This window comes from Antrostomus carolinensis, unplaced genomic scaffold (assembly GCF_000700745.2).
Source record: "Antrostomus carolinensis isolate BGI_N321 unplaced genomic scaffold, ASM70074v2 scaffold14390, whole genome shotgun sequence".
NCBI classification, from domain to species: Eukaryota; Metazoa; Chordata; class Aves; order Caprimulgiformes; family Caprimulgidae; genus Antrostomus; species Antrostomus carolinensis.
Window position 1 is genome coordinate 16,913 of NW_010289183.1, and position 20,824 is coordinate 37,736.

The 20,824-nt window shown below is 39.3% G+C and overlaps 1 protein-coding gene across 1 annotated transcript in view; it reads left to right on the forward strand.

Annotated features, from left to right (window-relative positions):
* Positions 1 to 15,743, forward strand: part of TBC1D14 (TBC1 domain family member 14) — a 28,687-nt gene extending 12,944 nt beyond the window's left edge. The window contains exons 8-11 of the mRNA XM_010169385.2: positions 46 to 174; positions 3,162 to 3,271; positions 13,370 to 13,628; positions 15,157 to 15,743. Coding sequence (XP_010167687.1) covers positions 46 to 174; positions 3,162 to 3,271; positions 13,370 to 13,628; positions 15,157 to 15,222 — 564 coding nt within the window. The 3' untranslated portion in view covers positions 15,223 to 15,743. The remainder of the gene's footprint in view (positions 1 to 45; positions 175 to 3,161; positions 3,272 to 13,369; positions 13,629 to 15,156) is intronic.
* Positions 15,744 to 20,824: the final 5,081 nt, after the last annotated feature.

Sequence of the window (20,824 nt, forward strand, 5' to 3'; positions counted from 1 at the left end):
AAGAATACAGTTGTTGCTGAATGGTAACACTTCTCCTTTCTTCAGGTACAGGGCATGTCATTCATAGCAGCAGTATTGATCTTGAACTTGGATACTGCAGATGCCTTCATTGCTTTTTCTAACCTTTTAAATAAACCCTGTCAGATGGCATTTTTCCGTGTGGACCATGGCCTTGTAAGTATGCAAGAAAACTGTAACTGGCGTGTTGTAGAGATGTGTAGGGAAAATTTATTTTTTTTTTTTTAAAAGGGGGGGGCTCAGTAGCTTGGAAAATACATCAGGATTTATTTTAAAACAACATGCTTGATAAAAACATACCAAACTGATACACATGCACAACACCTTGGAAAAAAAACCCAAACCAAACAGGCAGGTGAATTAAATCATTAAACTGCTATTTTATGATGCTCGGAGAATAGTTATGGGGATGTTATTGTAGGTGTTTTTCAAATTGTGCACTGTAGTTGAATGCTGAAAACAGTTTAATATTAGAAGAAGTGTCCTGAAGGTGCCCTTTATCCCAAACTAATAGGTTGCTAAAAACAGACTGTTACAGTGAAAACAAGGTTTCTCATCTTTAATTGTAGCAGCTGTGTTTGAAAAGGAGCCTGAGGGAATCAGAAGAGCAGACCTCTCCAGTTTTCAGTGGGAGCTGGTTTCCTGATTCTCTCTGGACTCTCTAAAACTCCTTGTTATGTACATTGGGCTCCTTGTGTACTGTAGCAAAATAAGACACATCTCCTGAAACATGTTTTTGATTTACTTTAAAAGTATTATTTTGTAAAATATGTGGCATTCTGTATTTTTCTCACTTACTTGATCTTTTAGCACTGTGAGAATAAGATCTTCTGGAGTTCAGAAGGGAGAAATAAAGCAAGGGAATGGATGACATCAACAACGATCACTTTTGAGCTTAAACAGCAGGACACTAGGGATCCTGTCAGTATTTCCTGCTGGAACACCAGTATGTAGCTCCTTGTTGCAGCCCCTGAATCTCATCAGTTGTAAATGGCCATGGGGAGATGTAGTACAGTGCAGGCAGCATTGCTAGAAGCAGTATCAGTCAGTCATCTCCATTGCTGTACTTGGAAAAAGAGGGCATGCTCGTGCATTCCGTGTGTAAATACAGTTCTTGCAAAGATGATTTTGGAAATTTTTTTTAATCTGAAATAGTGGAGTTTTTGTAAGGTCTTGGATAGCACCATTGAGTTCCGTTAGCCTGGCTAAATAGAGGCTACATGATAAATGGATGCTTACAGGAGAGCAGAGATGGTGATACATGAAATAATATTAACATACTGTGAAATTACAAAGCCATAATGAACACTACAAGGAAAACTTTGTACCTAATATTTCAAACAGAGTGACACATAAAGTGAGACAGTTTTGGCTGCAGGTGCTAAATAAACTGATCTGCTGTCTGTCCTCATCTTTTTCTGTCAGTTTTACTGCTTAATAACCAAATGCTGGTTTGTCTTAACATAAAATAAATTTAAAAATAAAACCAGCATAAGTTAGTTGTGGAAATTATAGTAATTTATACTGATTTATCTTGACTTCTTTTGTTGGTTACAGTTTTATTAAACTAGAAATTTTTTTAATGACTACTAAGTAAATGTCTTGTTGAATGTTGATTTTTATCAAGATAAGTACCTGAAATGCTATTACATTCCTAATAGAGCTGCCTGCATTACTAGCAGTAGATGTGATTGTAGCAGTTAGGTGTATGATTCCCTCTCTAAAGCAGTTTTGAAGCGCTTTAGTAGAACTCTTCCTGTGGTGCTACCTTGCAAACAGATCATTTTGGAAGTAGGACTGTGTTGCATTATTTGCTTCCTTCTTTGTACTCACAGATCTCGTGATACTTGGATTTCATGCATTTAAAAATCCATATTGGGAAGCTCTTTCAGTTGTACAGTTCTCTAAAGTAGGATTCTAGATTTCTGGTTTCATGTTTGCCATGAAGCTGTTTCTCAGTAAGTGAAGATTCAGAGATACTCATGTAACTTTGTATGGCTATTTCTGTGGCATACACCCATCTCTGATTGGCTTTCAAGCCTTATACTCTTACTGACTACCAGGCTCCATTTTTTATTTGCTGCTGTTAATGAAGCTAGTCCACCATCTGTCACTTCATTCAGATAAAATGAGAAAAATTTCCATAAGGACATTAAAAAAACCCTGGGAAACAAATCTGTCATTGTTTAAAAAGATTTCAGACAAAAGGCTCCAAAAAGCTCCTCTTTTCCCTTTACTGTCATGGTGTTTTGGAGAGAACCATGCTGATACAACTCATACTTTGAAGTAATTACAGCCATTCTTTATTGCTTTTATTGCAATTAAAATTACTGAAGCATTCAAGGACTTTGCTTAACTTTTCTCCCTAGAGGATTAAGAGGATGGGGAGGGGGAGCTAAAAAGCCTTTTAACTCTTAGTTGAATTGGAAGATTTTCTTCTTCCATGCCCTCTGTTATGGAATTTGACCCACATATAAAAATTTTAAAATAACATGGAAGTTTTCATGTTAAAAGCAGTACAGTTCAGGAGTTATGGTATCAGATGGGAGTTACAGTCCGTTTCTCTTACATAGGTGTTTTGTCTTGATCTTTGGCTTTTCTGTGTGAACTTGGTCTCTCCCTCTTTGCAGTAGAAATGCTGTTACCTCATTTTAAAATGTGTGGTGTGAAAGAAGCTTTGGTATTAGAATATGATTTACGATTGGAGCCAATTGGATGCTTTGCTCTTGCTGTGGACTATGAAATTATTTTAGTTTCATATTTCATTTTATAATCCATTGGGCCTTGGATTTTATTCAGTGTAATATTAAATTACTGCCACAAGCATAAAGCACCATTCTGTTATCATAATTATTTTGAGAAATCAGCAAATAACTTCTCTCCTGCTGGTGTTTTTCTTTCCAAAGGAAGCTGGACAAGAGCCAAAACAATAATTACATTGTTTAGTATGAGAACAGTATATAGAGTGGATTTTAAACTCTGTGTGTTTGCAGATGCTGTTCTTTATGTAAATATTTAACTCTTTATTGTATCATGTAATTCATACAATCCTATTTTTGAAGAGCATTAATCCAACAACAGATAATACATTTAAGCCTATTAATACCGCTAACTGCTTTTTTCTCCCCATTGTGTTTTCCCAGATGTTGACTTACTTTGCCGCATTTGAGGTGTTCTTTGAAGAAAATCTGCCAAAGTTATTTGCTCACTTCAAAAAGAATAACTTAGCTCCAGACATCTATCTTATTGATTGGTAAGACATTGAAAGTATAATTAACGTGCATACTAGCATATAGCTCCATGTCAGTGTTCATGACAGAAGCTGGAGTGCTCTTACCTGGTTTAGTGTTCTTTTAAGATAAATGCTTTATCTTTTGTTCAGGACTTGAGTTGTCAATGCAAATTGTTCCCACATACTCCTGTGATGTGTAACATTTGCCTAACCATTATTATTGTACTTCTCTTGAGTTTGAAGCTTGTTTTGAAATACATCCATGTAGCAGTGTTTATCCATATTTAGTGCATATTTGGATTGATCCTCTGAGAAAAATCTGTTAGTTTTTCTACTTAATGTGCAGATGTATACCAGGGGTGTATATCCAGAAAGTATTGCTAGCTTTGCATTTGAACATTACAGTTTGTCCTTTTGCACAAAACAGGAAAAAAGTAGTTAAAACAGTGTCGCTGTCCATACAGCAAAAAGCTAGGAGCCGCAGGAAAGCAAACACGTAGGCTTTTGGCAGGATGAACTATGACTCTGGCGCAGTATCTCACTCGTATGTTAGGTGGCCCTAGATCCTGTTTAGAGGATCCCAGTACAGGTTGTTTAAAAACTGGTCTTGACACAGTCCAATGGAATAGCTAAAGGGCATTAGTATTTTTAATTACTGCAGCTATTCCACTTAGCAGACAGGCAATTACAATCTTTTTGTTTGGCGAAACTGCCTTCCTTTTTAGTTTAGTGTAATTAGAACCTTTTTCCTTAGAGAGGAAAAAAGACAAGGACCTTATTTGCACTCCTGCCAAATTTCAGTTTGCTGTAAGGCACTCCAAATTTGCATTTGTGCCTGTCATGCTTGAATTTGGGGCAGCTAAAATGTCTCTTCTCAGCAAGACTTTGTTGTCAGTTTCAGGATGATACAAAATCTTTTTTGTGAAAAATTGATTTGTGCTTAAATTGTTGACACCTTCTCCTGTTCTCAGGTATCTGACTAAATACCTTCAGTAAAAAATGAAATTCCCAGTAGTAACAGATTTATTTTTTTTTTTTTTTTTTTCTGAGATCCAGCAGTTACTATTTTGGAAAACATTTGTATTGCTAATGCAGTTCTATCTGAACCAAGCTCCTGTTACCCTGGTGATCTTTAAGACCTAGCTGTTAGCATTGAACTGTCCATTAGATGGAAATCCGTTTGAAGTAATTCAGTCCAATCCCACAGCTGGAAGTTTGAATACATGAGTTTTCATAGGATCATAGAATTGCTGGGGCATTGGAAGGGACCTCTGGAGATCACCAGTCTAAACCCACTGCTGAAAGAAGGATCAACTAGACCAGGTTGTTCAGGAGCTTCTCCAGTCAGGTTTTTAACATCTCCAAGGACGGAGACTCCACAACCTCTCCAGGCAACCTGTTCCAGTGTCCAGCTGCCCTCACAGTGAACAAGTTTTTATTTTCTCATATTTAAATGGAATTTCCCGTATTTCAGTTTGTGCCAGCTGGCTCTGGTCCTTTAGCTGGGTACAACCTGAGAAGAGTCTTGTCTCCCTTACACCCTCCTATCAAGTACTTTTACACATTGTGTCAGAGACATCTGTTTTCCTGGCTAAACAGTCCCAGATTTCTAAGCCTCTCCCTGTGTGTCAGATACTCTAAAGCCTTTAATTGTATTCATGGCAAGCTGGACTTGACTTGCTGCAGTATATCCGCGTCTCTCTTGTACTGGGAAGCCCAGAGTTGGCTCACCAGTGCTGAGTAGAGAGGAGGGATGACCTGCCTTGGCCTGCTGGCAGTGCTGTTCCTAATGCAGCCCAGGAGTTTGTGGACGTTCTTTGCTGCAAAGGTGTGTTGCTGACTTAGTTCAACTTGTTGTCCACCAGGACCTCTGTGGTTTTTTTCTGTGAAGCTTCTTTGCAGCCTGTTGGCTTCCCATGTGTATTGGTGCCTGGGCTTATTTCCTCCCTAGGTGCAGGATGTGGCATTTCCCTTTGTTTTGCACTTCATGAGACTCACATTGGCTCATTTCTCCAGTGTCTCAAGGTCTTTATGGAGTGTGGTATTGACCACTCCTCCCAGTTTTGTATGGTCTGCAAACTTGCTGAAGGTAGTCTGACCCGTTGTCTAGGTCCTTAATGAAGAAAAGTATTGGATGAGTATCAAACCCTGGAGTGCTGTACCAGTGGATTGGCTTGAAGCTGTACTTCATGCTGCTAACGACAAACTTCTGAGCTTGGCAGTTCCAGCCAGTCAGTTTTCCATCCGTTTGTCTAGTCTGTACTTCATCAGTTCATCAACAAGGATTTTATGGGGTACAATGTTGAAAGCCTTGCTAACATCAAGATAAACAACATTCGTTGCTCTCCCCTCATCCACCAAGCCAATCATCTCATTGTAGAAGGCTGTCAGGTTGGTCAGGCATGATTTGATTTTGGTTTCATAAATCTATACTGGCTTCTCCCAATCACCTTTTTGCCCATCATATGCTTTGAAATGATCTCCAGGAATTTCTCTTCCATTACTTTCCCAGGGATAGCAGTGAGGTTGACCAACCTGTAGTTCCCTGGATCCTGCTGCTTGAAGATAGGAGTGACATTTGTTTTCTTCTAGTCTTCAGGAACCTCCTCTGATCACTGGAACCTCTCGAAGATAATTGGGAGTGGCCTCATAATGATACCAGACAGTTTCCTCAGCACTCACATGTGTATCTCACCAGGTCCCATGCACTTGTATATGCCCAGTTCGTGTAGACGTTCCCTAACGTGATCTTCCTCTACCTGGGCCCCGGCTTCCTTGCATTAGGCTTTCCCACTGTTCTGGAGGACCTGGGATTCCTGAAAGCAGGTCTTCTCAGTAAAGACTGAGATGAAGAAGGGCAGTGAGTTCCACAGCCTTCTGCATGTACTTTGTCACCAGGTTCCCTGCCCCATTCAGCAATGGGCTCATGTTTTCCTGAGTCCTTTTTTTCTGCTGATGTACCTGTGGAAAGGCTTTGTCATTGTCCCTGACAGCCATTGCCAGATTCAGCTCCAGGTGGGTGGTGGCTTTCCTAGCCCCTTCCCTCGATACTCGGACAATGTCTTGGTAGTTTCTCTTTGTTTGACTTGGCTTTTACACTGGAATTAAATTTTAATGCAACATGAATAGGAGAATGAGAGGGTGTGTAATGGTTAGGATTATTTCTCCCAACATTTGGTGGAAGAAATACCATTGGAAGGATTTTTATGACTGAAGGCTGAGAATATTAAGCTGAACTGGATTTATGCAGAGAGCAGGAAAATGCTAGGAAAAAATACTGGAATAGGATAGAAAGGAAGAAAAAGGGAAGAGACTGATATGTTCAGTGATAAAAGGAAAGATGTTAAAATTATATTGCCTCAGACAGTGTTTTGAAAAGCCTGTGTGTGGAGGAAGCAATTGAATAAAAGGGATAGTAGAATAAGAAGACTGTAAACATGCTGGAGAATAACTGGATAGACAATACTAAAATCATCGTTTTAATGGATTACTAGTTTCATATGATGTTGTCTTAAATAAGGTTTTCTTATGTAGGAGAGACTAAAAATGAGTGTCTTTATGGTGCAGGTATGTTAATATCACTGTGTTGTCTAAGTTTGAGCTTTACATTGTAAAGAAGAAATCCTGAGGAACACCACCAGAAATTGGAGATTTAGAAAAAGACTGTTCTAGTGAAAGGTTGAAGGTTGACATTCCTCTCAGCAATTTTGCTTTGTTAGACTATTATTTATTGTATTTTTGTGAGTAAACATTTGTGTGATCAGTTGTTCTCTCTGGGCACATTTATAGGTTAAAAAAACCCTAAGAAATTACTGACTTTTGAGCAAAGAGCTGAAGTGTTTAAGTCTGAATGTGCGGGGCACATCAGACACCCCTTTTGTTCCTCCTTTGTGTATTGTTAAGAGCACTTGAAAGAAGCTTCTGTCAGGAGCGCTTGTGGATGGTGCTTCTTGAGGTCTTTGTATGAATGTACTGACAGCCCTTAGCATTTCTTGCTGACTACCTGCATCCATATTAAAGCTGTTTATTTTAATCCCAAGGACAATTTACTGTGTCCTTCCCCATCCCTGGAGAGTCACAACACTGTGACCTTGCACAGGAATGTAGACTAGTTGAAGCAGTCCTGCCCAGTCCTGTATTACACTTCTTCTGCGCTTCTCTGAAGCTAGACATCTTGTCTCACTCTATCCTTAATTTTATTAGTGGAGTTGGTATTTTACTGTGTAAGATTTAGGTACAATATTTAAATATATGTGTGTGTGCATATGTATATACGTACATACATACATATACACACTTTCTACTTTAAAATACTTCGATCCTGTGGGAAGCAGATTTAGATTTTTTAATTTCTTTTAATGGCCACTGGAAACTTAGCAAATTGGACTTTATAATGCTGTCCTTCCATTGTTTCCAGGAAGTAATAGAGAATAGATATAAGGAAAAATCAGGTGGGTCTGTGTTCACACAAGTGAGTAGCTGTTAAAACTAAGGACTATGGAAAATGTTGTTTATAAGGTTGCCTGTGGCTCATGGCTGGCAGTGAATTCACTGTAGTACAGATACTGCTCCATTAAAAACAGAACTGTTTCTGGAAAGATAAGAATGTGGCTTCAGTGTGTTTAAAGTCAGGGAAGAATATGGTACAATGTCAGTCTGAACAGACAGAGCTTTTGGTTGTAGATAAAAATGCCTGTGAAACAGCTGTGCTCTAGCAGCATTACTTTTATTTAAATGTGTGTTTGTTCTGAGCTCCAAAGGGATGCCTGCTGCTGTTCCTGTGGCTGGCATGGTTACTGTGCAGGCATGTGTGCAGTAAATCTCAGTTGGTGCCAGCTCTGGGAGGGCTCCAGTAGCCAGTGCCTCACAGACCAGTTGCTGGGAAACCCTCCTGCTCCTGCCACAATTACAGTGGAATTAACTAGTCTCCTTTGTACTGCTTCCTGTAACCGGTGCTGCAGGGAACAGCATTTGTTGAAGGGATGCTTTCCAAGAAAAACAAATGCTGTGCATATAGATGGGCCCAGCTATGCAGGTGATGCAACGCTCTTTTGGGTTTTCTTGGGGCTGGTAGAGGATTTAGGGAGGAGAGCCCTCCTGCCAGTCTACTTCCACCACTGCCTTCTGTGATGGGAAAATGCTGAGGACCTAAGAATTTAATTAAAAGGTACAGTGGCGTGATTATGAGTGGATACCTTCCAGAAGTAAGGCATCTCTCTTAAAAAGGACCTGTGTCCTTCAAGCCCAAACTCTGATTGATAAACCTCATGGTAAGAATTCAAAAGCTAGACAGGTTTATACTTTTTTTGAAGAATATGAAGGGAATCAAGTGTGAGAGGGATGTAAAGAGCAACATACGGTCAGGTTCAGAGAGAATAGAGGGGCAACAGTGTGTCTGAATAGTCCAGTTTTGGCCTCTGAGCTCGGTCAGCTGATACACCACAGGCTCTTGTGAGCAGAGCAGAATGTGGATTTGCAAAGGACACATGCTGTCTATTTATGGCCTGCTGCTGCTATACAAACACCTCTTTATCCCTACTCAGAAAAATGATTTTTGGCAATAATTACAGCCAAGGGCTTTGTTTGTACTGATGGATTGATCAGTGGTTCTTTACTATTGATTGTGATTGTGCTCTGTGAACACTAACTTTCTGTTGATACCATTTGCTTGTTATGATAAAGGTCCAAGCCACTCGGTGTGGATATTTGTAGTGGGCACCTCCAGTGAGGTATTAATAGGCTTGGTATCTGTTACATTCAGAAAAACATGGCCTGTGTCATGACAGTAACTCTCCACCCTCCAAAAAAAATGGAACTTAAGATGATGCTTTAGATGCATGCCTCCATTTCAAAGTGAACTTGAACTATGTCCCAAGGTTTCTGGTGACATCCTGATTTTTTGGATTTTGAGTTGTGTTCTGGTCTTTGGCTGGGATAGAGCTGGTTTCTTAGTAGCTAGAATAGCACTGTGTTTTGATTTCCGTATGAGATTTGTTATGAGAAGAACACTGGTAACATACTAATGTTTTCAGTTGTCGCTGGAAGTTGAAGGACTTCGTATTTTGCTAGTCTGCAGGTGCAGGGTGGGAGGTGTAAGCAATATTTAAATTAGTAAGCTAGATTGGCATTTGGTTCAGTATGTTAATGAGGATCTCTTTCTCTCTGGGTCTCTCCCTTGTGGGGGCTCTTGCTCAGGGCTCTGGCTTTTCTGGGATTATGGTTTTCAGGATTGTCAGTGCTCCAGGATCGTTATCCAAGAACAGGCTGGGCTTAGTCACAGGTGGTGAGCAATTGCACTATGTATCACTCATTTGCATATTTTATTATTATTATTATTTTAATATAATTAATCTTCAGTTTTATTTTATTTCAATTATTAAATTGTTGTTATCTCAACCTACAAGTCTCCTTACCCTTACCCCTCCAATTCTCCCCTGTTCCCTGTGGGAGAGGAAGAGTGAGTGAGTGACTGTGTTTGGCTGCCAGCCAAGTGAAACCACCACAGGTTGTTACCAGACTCCAAAACACCACAGTCTTGCCCTGTTTCCAGAGTGCTCATCCGTGTGTCACCACAGGTTAGGGTGGAATCAAGTGCAGTACTGCTCTGCTGTGTTGTACTCCAGGTGAGAGAGCAGGGCTTTTCGGGTGCTTGTGGCTGCTTGGAAATTGCTCAGGAACCCAGACAGTGTTTGTGTTACACTGATATATTTTAGAATGCGGTCAGGTTTGTTGAGTGCTAAGAAGTTGTTCTCTTGCAGTCAGTATTGTATAATGCATAATACTTTTTTTTCCCCTTATAAGGAACAACGTAAATGCTTCCACTTTTTTTAAACTGTAATGATTTTAAAATTATACTAAATAAACTGTTACCAACAAACTTATTGCAATAACTCTGAAGGTGCCAGTGAGAACAGCGGTGCCACTGTAGCATAAAGTAATGCATGAACACTTGGAAAGATGCAGTGTTGTCTTAAAGCAGATGTAGTTGAAATTGATAGAATATGTAACAATTAAACAGTACCAGGATGAAGGAGGGAGGATCCAAGAATTAAGTTTAAAAGCTGAATTAGTCATGTTTCCACAGCTGAACTCAGAAGTTGCAGAAATACTTTTGTCCTGTTACAGACCTGGGAAAAGAATGTGTAGTGCAAGAGTACAGAACTGATTTGTGTCAGCGTTGTTGTGCGTGAGTTGTCAGTCGAAAATGTGCCACACGTGTCTTCAGTGTTGTTGCTAATGATATGCATGAAGACTTAATTAAAAAATAAAGGAAAAGGGGAAAAAAAAGAAAAAAAAGGAGGGGGGAGAAGAAAATACAGAGCCTATGGTTATCATAGTAACAGTGCTTTGTTGATAACATTATGGTCATCTGCTTTCCCTGTGAGTGGCAAACCAGCCAGGATTTCATGTACCTACCTCTAAGGACACTTTCATCATAAGCAGGGCTGGGAGGAGCAGGAGCATCTGGTACTTTATTTTTTCCCCCTCTTCCACACAAATAGCAGCCAGTAGCCTGCACTTATGTTACTCTGAGGAAGGACATCTCTGCTGGCTAGCTGTGCTGTCTGCACCTGGGACTTGTGTTGAGTTCAAAGAGAGCTGCAGACAGCAAATCATCCCGCAGCGCAGTGAGAGCAGCTCCTGTGCAAGTGGTGTGCTAGTGCTGATGAGAGCTGCTGCTGTAACTGGTTTAGTCTGGCAGCTGCTTTATTGCAGTAATAAATTTCATCTGGGTTTCAGACCAGTAGCTCAGATGTCCAGTAAAAATGTCTTTTAGTAGGAAATGTTTGAAGGGAGCAAATGCTGTATCCATTCTCAGCAGTAATGATTCTTACTGGTGTTTCAGTGCTTGTTCTAGGGGGCCCAGTCTCTGTTCTTAGGGCTTGATTCATTTCATTCCATGCTAGTATTAATGAAAGTTAATTGCCTTGCGAATTTCCTGCAAATTGCACTTCCTTACAAATTATGAAGAGATCAATGTCAAATACCTTATTTGATGTGACAGCTTTTTTGATCCAAGTAAATCTTTTCCTACAAAAAGTAGTGTTCTAATAAATAGTTCTGACTGTTTCTTCTGACAGTTAATTTTCTGCTTGTTGCAGATTTAATACACATGGATTATTCAAGCTAGGTCTGAATCAGGACAGAATAATAGCTTTTGTGAATAAAAACAGATCAAAAAAACAGGCGTTGTTACTTAAGTCTAACCAGGACTAGTTTCTGGCTGAGTGTTTGCCTGCTACTTGGTGACCAGGAAAGGACCTGGTTGAATTGCTTCCTATTACACTGTTCTTTTTAAATGGAAAAGCTACTGCTGTTTCCTGTGCATGTGTGTGCACAGACAGAAAGTCTTAATTCTGCTGTGTAGATATTCTGTAGCAAGACGTTTTGTATGGCATGTGACTGTACAAGAACATTGACCGAGTAACAAAGTCTGCAATGCGTGGTCAGCCAGTAACCCAAAGAGGAGGCTTTTATTGTGCTTTTCTTAGACATGCATGTATGGATGTAAAATGCATATATGAACAATAGTGGGTTTTTCCATCCCAGACTCTACCCCTTATTTGCTTATTTTTATATTTCTAATTTAGCTTTTTGGAGAACAGAATTTAAACTATTTCCCTTTGTTATGAAAACACTGCAGTGAGCTGTAAAAATAGAAAAAAAGTAAAATCCTAAGGATCCTAAACCTGCAGTAATTTACTTGTCACCTGAATTTGTGCAGATGCTTTAATCTGGTCTTGCTGCTTCTAAAATGAATATATTTTCCCATTTTCCTAAAGTGCGCCGATTCACAGAGAGGCTGGATACTTGATGACACATCATTCAAATAACCTTATATAGTAAAGAGCAGATACTGCAGAAAACCTTTGGTTGGTAGAATTTGCTGCAAAAATACATCCACTGATATTCTGTACCTATATATATATATGCACACGCGTGTGTGTGTGTGTGTGTGTGCATGTGTTCCGTTGTAATTTTTAAATGGAAACCTGAATGTCCTAAATAAAAAAATCGGAGGGAATGGAGGAGAATCTTAAACACAAGGGAACTGCTGCTCGATTCAGTGTACTGGAAATTTTGTGTTAAAAGGTGTGGAAAGGTTTTGTTTCCATTTGAGGCTTTGCTGACCTCTGCCGGAGAAAGAATTATTTGCAGTTTTACAGAGATCTTTTACGCAGTGCATCTGTGGAGAAATGTTCCCTCTCTAAATTCTGAAGGAAAAAAAATCACTGTAGCTCTTTTTTCCTTATATACTATAATGTGATTCCAGGAAACTTAATTCTCTTCACTTCCTGTTACTACGTTGTTCTTAGTGGCAATGAAAACTGCTCTGCCTTGTAGTAAAGTGTTGGATAGGGGAGAGAGCAGGGAACATCTTCATGTTCCTAGCTGCAGGGCTGTCAGCATTTTGATGAAGGAAGAAGTGTGCTCTTGGCAGGTAATGAAAATGCAGTCCTAGCAACTAGGAGGACATTCTTGCTTCTGCTGTTACCTTTACTCTTGGAGGATCACATCTGTCCAAGCACACTGAGCCACCATCTTCTCACAGCTCTCTGTGCATCCTCTCTGGACATCTTATGTGTTTCTCTCGGCTCGGTAGAGTTTAAACTGATCTTTCCTCCAAAACTACTGCTGTTATTCCGCTTGACAGTTAATCAAGCCTGGAACACAGAGTTAATTTTACACATCTCCATCATCTGATCCACAGAATTCCCCTTGCAGTGTGTCTTAAGGTTCAACTTTTTGTGTTCTCAGAGCTAAAACTGCATCAGTCCTCAGCTGTGAAGTGATTATTAAATATGTCTTTGATATATTCTGATACCTGTGGCCAGTGCATGTCCGTCATAAAACCATGTATATTTTTTCTTCTGGTGTGATCCAAGAAGATTGAACTTGGAGACCAAGATTGATGGCAAGATGCCTTAAGTGTTGTACCATTTTATGTTGTTTCCTGTATTGCTATGCAGCAGCTAGTAGAAGTACTTTTGAAATAAAAAATTAGTCAGATACAAATATTTGAGAAGCCTCAAACTTAACTAATAATCAGTCCATGTACTCTGTGACTATCCAGGATTTTGATTTTGTGCAGTAACTCTAAATTTCACTGTTTTTTAGGATATTCACATTGTACAGCAGATCGTTGCCGCTAGACTTGGCATGTCGTGTCTGGGATGTGTTCTGCCGTGATGGAGAAGAGTTCTTATTCCGCACAGCCCTGGGAATATTAAAACTTTTTGAAGATATTTTGACCAAAATGGACTTCATTCATATAGCCCAGTTTTTAACAAAACTACCAGAGGACTTGCCTTCGGAAGAATTCTTCACATCTATTGCTGCCATTCAGATGCAAAGTAGAAACAAGAAGTGGGCTCAGGTAAAGGGGATGTTGATCTTTGATAACAGATGATTGTACTGTACTCATGACAACATAGTTTGGCAACATCCGGAAGAATGTTTTAGCAGAGCTAGTGTTCGATTTTACAGGTAGGTAGGACTATGTAGCTCACTCCATGCTTTTAGTACACATTCAGGTGAGTGGCTTCCCTGAGCTTTTTCCCCTCTGGAAAGGGAGAGCTCAGTCAATATTCAAAATTGAAATGTTAGGTAGAGTTGATGAAGTATCATATGACTTTTAGAATGTATGAATTAGAAAGGCTGCTAACAGCCTTGATATTACAACTTGATATCAATTACAACTTGATATTTAAAAGCAGAAATTCACTCTTTGGGGGAAGATGACAATTTGTCAGGACATGTCATCATACAGTCACTATCTTAATATCCTTGAGGATCTAGTTTGTCTAATTTTGGGCTGTAAAGAAGTGACTACATCTCTGAGTTCTTCAGTGGAATTTAGCACTGAAGCCTTTACTTCCAAAATTGTAGTCTCATCACTGTAATTCCAACTAAATTGCAGCTTAAAGTAAAAAGATGGAAGTATGTCATCTGAATTTGGAAGTTGTTAAGTGGCTGTAACATCCATTCGTGCTGGGGAGTTAGGTCAGATGCACTCCATAGCATTTGAAGTGTAAACACAGATGTGGCACTTCTGGTAACAAGGACTCTGGTTATCAGTAGGAAACCTGCAAGCTCTGTTTTTCTTCTGGAATTAACTACAAATAACTCCAGGGCCTTGTGCCAGTACAGCCTTAGCCTGGAGTGTGAGTGACTGCTGTCACACCCACCACTTTGTCATCAACAGCAGAGAAACAGAGATGGTAGAACATGCCTAGACCGTTGGCTTAGCATTTGTGTCATCTGTATGTTACAAATCTTAGCTCTGTAAAGTTTTCAGAATAACTAAAGAATCTGAGCTCTGTTAGTTGGCTTAATGTCTGTGCTTTTCTGGATCAGTATTTTGGTGTCATTCTCTGTTTCCAGAAATTGCTGAAGAGCCATCCAGCTGTGGCTCTGCTCAGACCCACACTGCAACAGCTGTGGGTGCTTTTCCATGGAAGCATAGGCAGTTTTGTGTGGTTGCCCTATGAGTGATTTAGTCCTGTTAATTCTGATGGTGCAGAGGTTTGAAGTCGATCAGAGGGAGAAGAGAAGGCTGCTTACTCGTAACTGCAATTCTTTGAGATTAAATTCCCTTCAGACAGCGTCCTTTAATAGTTATAGATTTGTGTAATCTGGGTAAGAATCTCATCTCCAAGCTTCAAAAGTGTGTGCTGGGGGAAGATTGAGTTTACACCTTTGTTATATCTATTTGTATCTACCATGCCACAGGAACTTCTGGGTGAGGTCTCCATCAGTAGAGAGGTTCTCTAAATTTGATTACATTTAATAGTTAAAATAGTATCACTCAGAGATAGTTAAATTGGAAACACTTCAGACAGTGATTTATTCAGGCATTTTTTAAATCTAATACTTCTTTCTCTCTCATTCCTTGAAATGTCTAGATTCTGGCTGCTCTGCAGAAAGATAACCGGGAAATGGAAAAAGGAAGTCCTTCACTCAAACGTTAAAACTATGATTGCCTCCAGTGACTCACGGGAAAAGAGCTGAAGTGGCAGAAGTATTGAGTACTGTCTGACGTGTATGAGCCTGCAAATCAAAGTGTTCTTTCAGAGTTTTGTTTAGTAGTAGGATAGCCTTAAAGAGGAGAGAGGAAGAAAGAGGAGAGGGAAAAAAAAAAAAGGAAGGAATGCAATTGTGATAAAACCCTTATAAGTGAAACCTGGGCTTAGCCTTAAACTTTTAGTGGAATGAGCATTTGCTGTGGACAGCGTTACACATTCTGTATTTCCCATGAGGGCAGTGAAACTAAACAATATTAAGTGTGGGGTTTTTTTAAAAAAAAAGTTGGTTTCTTTTCTTTGGTGTTTTGAAAAACTGGGCATTCAGCAGTGTTGGTTGCTTTGAAAGCTGTTCCCCAGTTTCATTCTTGGGCAGGATATATTTCCCATACCCATAACAGTAGCTGGATCTGGATTTTAAATAACTGGTGCTGGAATTTATAGTTATATGTTGTAAGGACCATTTCTTTAGAAAGGCTTCTTGTTTTTTGTAGGATGTGGGTCCCATTTACCAAAGAAGTCATGTAGACCTAGAACTACATTCCATTCTTTAATAAGACAAAGTTAAGTAGAAAGTCAACTTGGAAGAGCAGTCATGCTGGCAGTGCAAAACCAGTTATTCTTCAAGATGCCTTGGAAATCTGTGTTCTAATCTGGATGCATATGGAAAAGGTTCTGTTAATCAGACTAGATTCCAAACTCAGCAGGGGTTTCTAGTATTAACCTGGCATCATTTCCCAGTTGTCCTCTTTCCTCTGTTTAAAGCCAGGGTCACATACTACTCAGTGTATGTTTCCATGTTTTCCCTCTTCTGGGTCAGTGCCATTTCAGGGCGATCTTGCGTACCAGCTACTTATTCCTGTGCCGCCTCTCCAGTCATGCTGATAAAACTGTGGGCTGAGCAGAAAAATTTAGAAATGGTTAAAAGCAGTTTTTATAGTTACTTTAAACCCAGCTTTGCTCACTGGCAAAACTGAGGAGGAAGGGTGTAGGGGAGAAGTTCTGTAAGCCAACATTGCTGCTGAAAATAAAAGATTCTGTGAGATCTCCTGAAGCTGCTGCTGCCACAGTGGGAAAGCATTACATGGAGCTGATCTGTATGTAGTGACAAGTGAAAGAAGTTTATTGGGGAATGTGCCAGACAAATACTATCAGGGTAAGTACAAGCTGTCATTTCCTAGCATTTTATCCAGCCTCTAACACATGGGAGCAAGTTACAGAGACAGCAAACTGTGGTTGTATAATTCTGTTACACAGCCTAGATCCCCTCTGCATTCACATGAATGTTGAACTGTAAATCATGAGTGCCTCTGATTTACAATAATGTTTATTGCATAGTGTATAGTGTAAGATCTATTTTATAAATAATGACGATCATTGAAAAGGGAAACTAACTGAAGCAATATTTTTAACTTTAAACAGGCTTTACTAAATCCTCTAGCTACGTGGTCAGCAGTTTCCCAGTGCTCTTCAGTCTGTTTTATGCTGATTATTTTGGCATTGTCTGAATAAATAAATGAGAATAATAGTTGTACACTGCTCAACTCAACATACAATGTAAAGGACTGAGGGACACAACCAAAATACTGTCCTTTTAGTACAGACATTGTTTCTGTGAGGGATAGTTTGACTGTAATATTAAAAAGAGTGAGAGCAAGATTCCCTGGTAAGTGAGGACTCATAATCCCTTTGGAAGGTGTGTAATGCAAATGCAGCTTGCAAGTCTGATACCTCATCGACCTCTATTCCTGTCCACTTTGTGTACCAGGCGTAATGGATGTGGTTTTTTTGTTGGCCATCTTAATTCCTCCATAAGACTACTTCTAGGTCATCACTTACTGAAAACAGACATCAAGATGTTGATACAAAACACGTTTTAATTCTCCCAGAATTTGTACAGCTTTGGTCCTTCAGTGACTGGTACTTGTATGCTGCATTGCTTTGAAGTGCAATAGAAAGCTGGAAGGTCAGTAAGTGTTTTTTAATATTACTTTTTCTGTTACTACAACAAACATGCCTTTCCGTGAAGGATACGAGAGCCCTACCATCTGAAACATTTGCACTATGCTTTTAAATGGTTTATTAAACACAGAGACAACTTTTTTCCTCAGTATACGTTTTTAGGTGGTACTGTAACTGGCTTTGTGATTTTAAGTCTTCATTGCGACTAGATTTGTATTTCCTTTTGAACCAGGTCTACAAGTGTGTCTCATTTCTCTGGTTGAAATGCATTCTCTAGCTGCTGTGTATCTTTGCAGCCATTCTTTTTCTCTTCTCAGTAAGATGTTGAATGTAACAGTGAAAATGGGCACAGTTGTGGGAAAAGGCCTGCTGCAACACTTGTGCACTGTTTGTTATTTGCAAATGTAATTATTTTGGTTTGTGATTTGATCTTTCTGTTCTTAGAAGATGTATATATTTTCTAAATGATTTCTTTGTGTATATAAGGTATGTTCTTTAATGAAGAAAAGCAATGCAATAAGGAGCTTTGCACTTGCTCCTTTGCAATAAGGAGCATTTTCAAACAAAATAAATTTGACAAAAAAGATCACCTGCCTAAAGATGCAATTGTTTCAACTTCTCAGTAACTTGATTTGAAGGTAACGCTTGAATTTTGATAAGAGATGAGTAGTAAGGGCATAGAATTACTTGGCACTGAGCTTTTTAAGTTTCTTGCAGCATACCAAATCTCTTAATTAGCTATTAAGGAGGATTTCTGTAATAAATTCAGGGATTGCATACAAAATTTTGACAATTTTATTGTTCAGGTGCTTTAGAGTATCTGTAACAAGATGCATGAGATTTTCTTTCATTGAGCAAGTGCCCCCATCAAGCAAACTTCTTCTTCATGGGTTTAGGGAAAAATAAAAATGCTGCAGTACATCAGAAGTCTGCAACTACCACTGTACCTGCAGCAGATTAGAGAAACCAGAAAACTCCAACCAGGTTTGGAATTCTGTACGTCCTGCACTTTATAATAAAGCCATTTTGCAACTTCAATCAGCAGTAAATCATTAATGTTATTTCATTTAGTAAAGAATTTAATTTGAAAAAAAAAAGGTACCTTGTAACAGCTTATTTTTGAATGTTTTAAAAACTAGAATGACATATAGAGAACTGTTGATACATCCCCTGTACATCATGTTTAAATTGGTTTTATGTAGTTACCAAGTTTGTTTAGATATGTGTATCAAACTGGAACTTTTTTCAACTGTAAATATATGGTTTTGTTAAATAAAGTCATGTAAAGTTACCTTAATTGCCTATGGTCAGTGTAATTCAGAAATCAAAAATGCAAGTACCTGTCTATTTCTTCACAGGCTTCTTCAGCAGTTTTTGCCTGTCCAAAATCAGGACTTGGGACATTCAAGTATTGCAGGTGGAGGAATTTCTGGTGATGTTTTCCAAGTTCTCATGTTAAAATACCTGTTACATTACATGTCACATTAAGAAGATTTGATACTTATGGTGCCCATGGTGTAATCCATTCCGTATGCCCCTCTCTGGACTAGGTCTCAGATTTGATAAATTTATTATGAAAAATAGATGTAAATACATTTTTGTGAGATGCACAGAACTCTGCAATGCTTGAATGTCGTATCTTTTCTTTGTTTTAAAAGAATGAATCTTGGTTTATTGCAAGGTTCATAATCACAGGGCATTTTTGTGCTCAACTTAAGGCAGTGTTGTTTTAATTCTTACATAGAGACTAAAGTGGAGAAGCTTCCTCTTGCTTACTTAACTGAAAAGAGGGTAAAGCACCAAATAAGATAGATGAAAGCTGGGGGGAGAAGACAGAACTTGTGCTACAAGACTAGATGGGGAACAACAGCCATGGACTTGGCTACCGCGCTTCCAGTTTCTCCAGTAAACATCTCTCGCTTCTTTGCACTGAAGTATCTCGCTGTTAGATTTGCTAATGAGAACATAAAATCAGAATTGCTTTATGTAGGGTGTTCCGGTAGAGCTTTACATGGTCTGTATTACAGGAGTTGCACAAAATCGCTCAGAACCAGATTTCCTTACCTGTGGTTTTCCCAGTATGAATTCCAGACTGTGTGAAGAGAAGTGAAATACTTTCTCACGTGCCAGCACATGAGATTAGGAAATAAAAAGACGTTTGTGTTTACTGCTTCCTGATGGAATGTCTTCCTGTATTTACAGGACAGCAATGGAGGAATCTTTGCTTTTTATCTTCAGGGTGCTTTGGAAGGCTGGGGTAGCAGTGGGTTGTCTCAACAACTCAGCACTAAGAAAAAAAAGTCCTGGGGGCAGCGTGTGAAGTTTAAGCAAATGTCTTGGTAGTATTTTTTTCAGTAGAAATAATCATTAGGGGACTATATTGTCAACTTCATTTGCACCCGAAATTCTTGCTCCTCCAGCTGTCAAACATGCAGCAATGAAAAGCATCTCGTGTTTACTTTCCCTGCTTCTCTTCCAGTAATCTGTCTACATGTGTTGCTTTCTAGTGTTTAAGAAGTTAAAGGAAGGTTTATACATCTTAAGCCAAAAGCAGCAAGAAGTGTAAGAATTTTCCTGGCAGGAATTTGTAAGAAGTCAAAGGAAAAAAAAAAAGGTACCTTGTAACAGGAGGCCAAAGTAACTTCTTCCAGGGAGATGACTGCTGATCTCTATCTATTTATCAAAACAGTTTAGTGGAATACCAGGAGGCTCCTTGACTTGGGCAATAGCCACTCAGCAGAAGAAGAGCTCACTTCTTGTCACAAGGCTTGAGATGAAAGGTACCGATTTTGGTGGGGTGGGGGGTTTTTTTGGTGTTTTTTGCTTTGTTTTTTTACGAGAAGTGGTTGGCAGTTACACTTGTCTGCTTTTCCTATCCAACACCAACAGACAGAGCTGGATCTACTGGTACTTTGTGAAAAGTTCTTGAATATTAGTTGTGTAATGTCTCTTCGTGAACAGAGCGTTTGAGCTGCTGCAGACAGAGAGTACTTCAGTCACTGGCAGAACAAGAGCCCGCGCTGTTCCACGCTGTGCATGCCATAGTTCTGCAGAACTGTGAGGACTTTGGGAGAATATAACCAAATTGCTACTGCGTGATTGCAGTAACACATCGGTGATCTCTCACTTCACTATGACAAACAAGGTTTAAACCTTCAGTACTGTAATTATGTTTTGTCTTTTAACTATCCAGGCAATTCAGAAAAACCTAGCTCAGAGATTATTTAAGAGAGAAAGGTGGGAGCCATTCCTAGAAATGTCTTTATGTCAGTTCATCTACTTTTTACAGGATCTAATTCCAGCCTGTGGTAGAAAACCAGAAGACTCCACTCCTCCTCTTTATCACTGGGATGTGGCTTCTTTCCTGCAGAATTCACAGCCATCGAACACTTGAATCTGGGCCTTTAACACCCACCCTTGACTACTACGAATAGGACTAGATTGCTGGTCTAACTAAACAAGGTATCACAGCTAGAAATTAACAATTAACTAAGTAGGATTGATTCAGTAGTTGGGCACATCAGCTAGTGATGGCCTGTACGGAGCCTACCCAAGTTACAGTTCCTTCAGTAATGAGAACAGAGGGTAT